This window comes from Schistocerca nitens, chromosome 9 (assembly GCF_023898315.1).
Source record: "Schistocerca nitens isolate TAMUIC-IGC-003100 chromosome 9, iqSchNite1.1, whole genome shotgun sequence".
Classification (NCBI taxonomy): Eukaryota; Metazoa; Arthropoda; class Insecta; order Orthoptera; family Acrididae; genus Schistocerca; species Schistocerca nitens.
This window is the reverse complement of record NC_064622.1, coordinates 285277808-285283807: the sequence shown is the minus strand read 5'-3', so window position 1 is coordinate 285283807 and position 6000 is coordinate 285277808. Positions and strand designations below refer to the sequence as shown.

Here is a 6000-nt window from a genome sequence, read left to right as displayed (position 1 = left end):
AAGAAGAGAAGAGACAATTACTTGTACATTCATTCTTTCATAAGGTGCAGACAGTTGTCTTGTTAAACTTGGAGAGATTTGTAGACTGTATTTATGGAAAAATAAATGTGATAGTTCCGATGGACCAGAAGGTGTCGAGCTTAGGGAAAATGTTTTAGTCCTATGAAAACTGTTATGTGTGATGAAAATACAGTAAGATTGAGTTCAAAGAACTCTCGAGCGTACAGAGTTATTTTCAAAGTATAAAAAATTCCTCCAAAGCAGCATATTTTCTTTGGAGGGAAGTTGATCAGGACATAGCAGCCGGCTGTCAGGTAAAGAAGATCGTCGAAGCAACTCCAAGTAAGTTCAATAGCCAAGATGGAGTGTGAGTCTTGCACACCAGTACCACACAGCCACCCTTAATCACTGGAAAGCGCCAGATCAAATTATCTATACGGATAACAAAGTAAGCAAAAATTAGGGTATGGTCCTATCATGTACTATTCTAATGTGAATAAGGAATTGTTACCAACCTTAAAATTTTCCTCTTACAGCATTTTAAAAAGCGTAAGACTGCTCTGTGCCAGACTGAAGCACATGTCAAATCAGGTAAAGCCCCGGCGCCTAGTCAAAAAAAATGTATTACATCATGCAACAATGGACTAGAATGTCAAATAAATAATCAAACTGAATGAAACAGACCTTAATAAAGTCATACCAGCAGGTCAGAATGGTGAAATTTTAACCCCACGCTCACTATAAACAGAATACACAGAGGTGCCGTCACAACCTCACAGCAGTAGTGTCAAATGAACAATGGAATGAGCCTCGCATACAATGACTGCAGAGGACATACAGAGGTGGCAGTCAAAGCAGTTATATGACACTCGGTATATTTAATGCTTAAGAAAACATCTACATATGTGTACAGTTGACGAACAATTGCTGAAAGCTGAGCCCGCTAGTGGGAGCCAAAGCTATTATGATTAAATGAGGTCAGTTCTTAAAATTTACTGGACAATATTGGTATGCTTTTCTAATGGGTTTCGATTTCAATTTATTAATCCCCCTCCCTCCAGTTGATTCATTCTTATGCAGTATACTTTTAAAGTCGAAGTGGGCTTCCTGTTTTAAGAATTTGTAACTTACATTTTTATTCAGTTACAGCTGGTGTTACTGTTTATCTATTTGGAGTAATTTAAACTTTCCCTTAATGTGTGAGTATTGTTTGATTAATTATAAGCTCTTAATTTCATTACAGTGATTCAATCATTTTTAGATTTATTTATTTATTTATTTTGAGCATTCAATACGTTGACTGCCACATAATTGCTTTTAACGACACCTATATGTATCCTCTGCAGTGACTGTATGTACGCTTCATTCCACTGCTCATTGACATTCCTGGCACGAACTTGTGGTGGCACCTCTTCTGTGTGTTGTTTATAGTGTATACTTTTTTTGTGAGTTTGGTCCAAACCATTGCACCATTCTGACCTGCTGGTACAACTTTATTAATGTATGTTTCTTGTAGTTGGATTATTTATTTTACACTATATCATGGCATAGTTGTTTTTGACTAGGCCTCTGGGGGGTTTATCTCATTTGACACGAGCATCAGTCTAGCACAGAGCCGTCTTACGGATGTTAAAATGCTGTAAAAGGAAAATTTTAAGGTTAGTAATAATTCATCATTCACATTTAAAATTATGCATGCTAGGACCATACCTTAATTTGCGCCCATTTTGTTATCCTTGCAGATAATCTGAAGGTGCCCTACACAGGCCAAATGTGTTGTTAATATAAGAATAAATTGCAACCAAAACTGTTTTTAATTCAAATATTCTACATACAGTTGCTGTACCAGATGATTCTGCTCCATGTTATTTTTTCCAACTGCTGAAGTTCAAGGGCAATTTTCACAGCTGCCATTTTGAAAGTTTTTAAGGTTTGCATACAGCAAAACAGCATTAGCTGATAACTCAAAAGAACAAGAACTAATGACTGGAGGCTTTGGTTAGGAGGATGGATCTGTGTGCACAAAGTAATGGTGAATATTTTGAAAATATAGGGATGAAACATGTCAAGCAATTGTTGAACCCAGAAAATGTTATTGTGTCCCTTGTACAAAGAGGGATGTAAAAAGCACGTAATAAAGATACTGGCATTAAGAACATATTACTTCACTGTTGGTTTATTTTCGAACTAGCAGTCCATCGATACAAAACCCACATTTTCATCTGATCTATTCTAAAGGAGCAACGATATTATAAAACAATTTAGATATTTTATTGTGTCTTGTACATGTAGAAATATATTTTATTTACACTGAAAACATCAAATAAAATATCTACAACGCTCAGTCATGACAACAGATATACCAAGTTAAACATGTAAAAACAGTGACAGTATTCAAAAGGGGATAAACACAAATAACTCTTATGAATAATAAATTACATAACAGGAAGAGAAAAAAACTTTTTAAGCGCTACTGGATGATTAGGAAAAGGAAGGCGGATGACAGCGTATCATAGTTCACGTAAGAATCATTCAACATCAAAGTTCTGGTTCAATCATTGACCTATCACCGCTACCATCCACTCCTTTAAAACAGAAATTCCCTCCTTTTCCTATTCCTAATCTTCAGACTATTTAAAGTTTTTATTTCTCATCAACAGCAATGCCATCAACATGTCTGTCTACAGAACTCTTTCAAACACCTACATTGTAACTTAAAGTTAACATTATATTTGTTAATGTTTTGAATTGTAAAACTAGAACAATATGCACACAAAAGTCTTCCTTTACTTGGAGATCTGTAAGCAAAATTAAAACAAAGACAAATACAAGAATGTACTCTTCTTTGCAGTTTTTACAGGGATACACATATGTATGACTATAGGTAAATCAGCACACAAGAGACTTATGTTCACAGTCAGTTTTGTACGTTAGGTGATGACGGACACATTGGTTTGTTGATCTTTTGATTGGTGCCACTCTTTTCCAAAAGAGTGCTATAAAATGGAATATACCCACACACAATTTCAAACTATCCAGCATATGCAACACTGTCAATAAACCTACACGCCAAAATCATTTTTATATTAAAACCATTTGGAGCTATAAAACAAAGAGCTACATTAAAACCTAAGAAGTCTTTGTGTGTTTAAGAGAGGGATAGAGGGACTGAACATAGTAAAATACAAATCACTAAGTGTAAAACAGAAATCAAAATTACGAGAGAAAGAGCAAGATTGAACGCTTTTAAGGGTAAATCACAAATGCATGAGAAAAAACTATGACATAAGAAATCATGTGATGGGCAGCACAATGCCATTTTTCACTGAGAAAATGTACTGCAATTGTGTGAGAGGTGCAACTAAGATCAATGGAATCTCCAAGAAACCAACAATTACATTCAATGACAATGTTGTTTGTGTTGGCAAAGGACACTACAGACTTTTAAATGAAACTACAGTTTATTCAAAAGGTTCTAAAACAATAAACCCCTGCCCGCCTCTCCCTCCCCACATGCACACAAATAGTTTCTATGTATGTTCCACTAATAAGTGAAACTAATGATTGATTAAAAGAAACTGCCAACATTTTACAACTTTTTAAAATGATTTGTTTTCCTAAAAGTCACATATGTTCCTGACTAATTTATCTGGTATAAATGAGTGCATTCTATGCAATAACATTCACTTCAATACATTCTCCACCTTCGAGTTCCAGATCCACAGCAGTATCACTTGAGTTCAAAAGTTCACCATCAAACATAAACTTCAGTCTTTCCTGAGGCATTTCCAACATCTCAGCAACTTTTATCATAAGAACTTTCATTTTCTCATCTTTGTGAATTTTAACAGTTAATGGCTTCTTCCTATCTTTACATAAAATTTTTAGCTCTACATCTCCATCATTTAAGTCTTCTTCATGGGTAACTGCAGCTGGTGCTGGAGCATTTAGAGTGGTTACACCTCCATCTGGAAGTAATCGGAACAGTTACTAACACTTCATACATGAAACAACAATTTTTTGTTAAAGAAATTGAATCATTTCCATTTGAAAACACATGCATGAAATTTTTGCCTCATTAAGACTGATGACTGGGATGCAGCTGAAATAAATGCCCAAATAAGGATACCTACATTGCCTGCTCCAAAGTGGCACTTTTTTACACAGAGTGAGGGGATGGGATGGGCTGCGGTGAAGGAGGGTGGGGAGGGGAGAGAGAGAGAGAGAGAGAGAGAGAGAGAGAGAGAGAGAGAGAGAGAGAGAGAGAGGTTGACTTGGAGGAGGGGACCAAACACGAAGGTTATCACCCCCGTCGGATTAGGGAAGTAAGTCAGCTGTGCCCTTTCAAAGGAACCATACCAGCATTTGCCTGAAGCAATTCAGTGTGATAACCACTGTGCCACCTCATTCGGTGTCTCAAAGAGAGAGAGAGAGCTGTGAAAACAGAATGAAGAGTGCGCAAAGTTTAAGTTAACTCTGGAAACATTAAAACAATGACCAGCGAAGCAAACAGTGGAAGAAAAAATTTGTCATACGACTGATCAATACAACACAAACTGTGGAGAACTGTGAAAAACACAGTATGGTAAGTTTAAAAGCAATCCACTGATATGTAGAAAAATTCCATGCAAGGTTGGGATCAATCAGCACTGTGAACACTTATTTTGTGAGAACACAGATGGGAAAGAAATCTGTAACACCAAGAAGGAGTTGTGCAACATAAACGAAAGTTGTCTGGTGTTCTACATATGAAAGCTGACGTCTATTCAAATTTGCACCATCCACATAAGATTTGCACTAGTAGTGTCACTACAAGTATAGAAATAAGGTTTGCTTTAAATACACACTGTAACAGTTGAGAGCATTAGTTACCTTTGAGACTGGATGTGGTGAGCTGATGTTAGTCAAGAATGCCTATCAGGCAACAAAGATGCCATTAACCACACCTCACTGAGTTGTAATGAGATCATGTAATAAGACTATGATAAGCTGTACATGACAGCTGGCAGCATTGGTCACTAGAAATTAGTATCGCAAGAAGACTGGACACCAGACAGCCATGTATCACTACCGAGAGGGAAGATGGTGGTGGTGGTGGTGGTGGTGGTGGTGGTGGTGGTTAGTGTTTAACGTCCCGTCGACAACGAGGTCATTAGAGACGGAGCGCAAGCTCGGGAAGGATGGGGAAGGAATTCAGCCGTGCCCTTTCAATGGAACCATCCCGGCATTTGCCTGAAACGATTTAAGGAAACCACAGAAAACTTAAATCAGGATGGCTGGAGACGGGATTGAACCGTCGTCCTCCCGAATGTGAGTCCAGTGCGCTAACCACTGCGCCACGAGAGGGAAGACTATTGTGTTTGGAGTACAGCTCTCACGCATCACAGTGTATCTGCAGCAGTAATTTGAGCAGCAGCTGGCACCACAGTGACACAAAAAACTGTTACAAATCAGTTATTTCAAGAACAGCTCCGAGCCAGAAGCCCTTTAGCATACATATCACTGAGCCCAAACCACTGGTATTTGCAACTCCAGTGGTGTCAAGTGAGAGCTCATTGGAGATCAGGGTTGAGGTCCAGTGTGTTTTCTGATGAAAGCTGGTTCTGCCTCAGCGCCAGTGGTGAGTGTGTGTTGGTTAAGAGGAGGCTATTTGAGAGCCTGCAAGTAATGAGTGTGTACTAGACACACTGGATCTACATCTGAAGTTATGGTCTGGGTGCAATTTCGTATGACAGCAGGACGATTCTCGTGGTTATCCCACGCATACTGACTTGCAAATTTGTACACCACTCCGACAATCTGACTTCTTGTGCTGCCATTCATGAACAGCATTCCAGAGGGTGGTGTTCAACATGATAACACTTGCCCACATCATGCTGTTGTAAACCCATACGTTCTACAGAATGTCGACATGTTGCCTTGGCCTGCTCTATCACCAGATGTCTCCAATCCAGCACTTATGAGACATCATCAGATGACAATTCTGGTGTCATCTACAAA

The 6000-nt window shown here is 38.4% G+C and overlaps 1 protein-coding gene across 5 annotated transcripts in view; it reads right to left on the bottom strand.

Annotated features, from left to right (window-relative positions):
* Positions 1-2628: 2628 nt before the first annotated feature.
* The window catches only part of LOC126203488 (uncharacterized protein CG4449), a 175252-nt gene continuing 171880 nt past the window's right edge, over positions 2629-6000 (bottom strand). For all 5 annotated transcript variants that reach the window (XM_049937816.1, XM_049937815.1, XM_049937814.1 and 2 more), the window contains exon 7: positions 2629-3968. In XM_049937816.1, the coding sequence (XP_049793773.1) occupies positions 3670-3968 (299 nt within the window). In that variant the 3' untranslated portion in view covers positions 2629-3669. The remainder of the gene's footprint in view (positions 3969-6000) is intronic.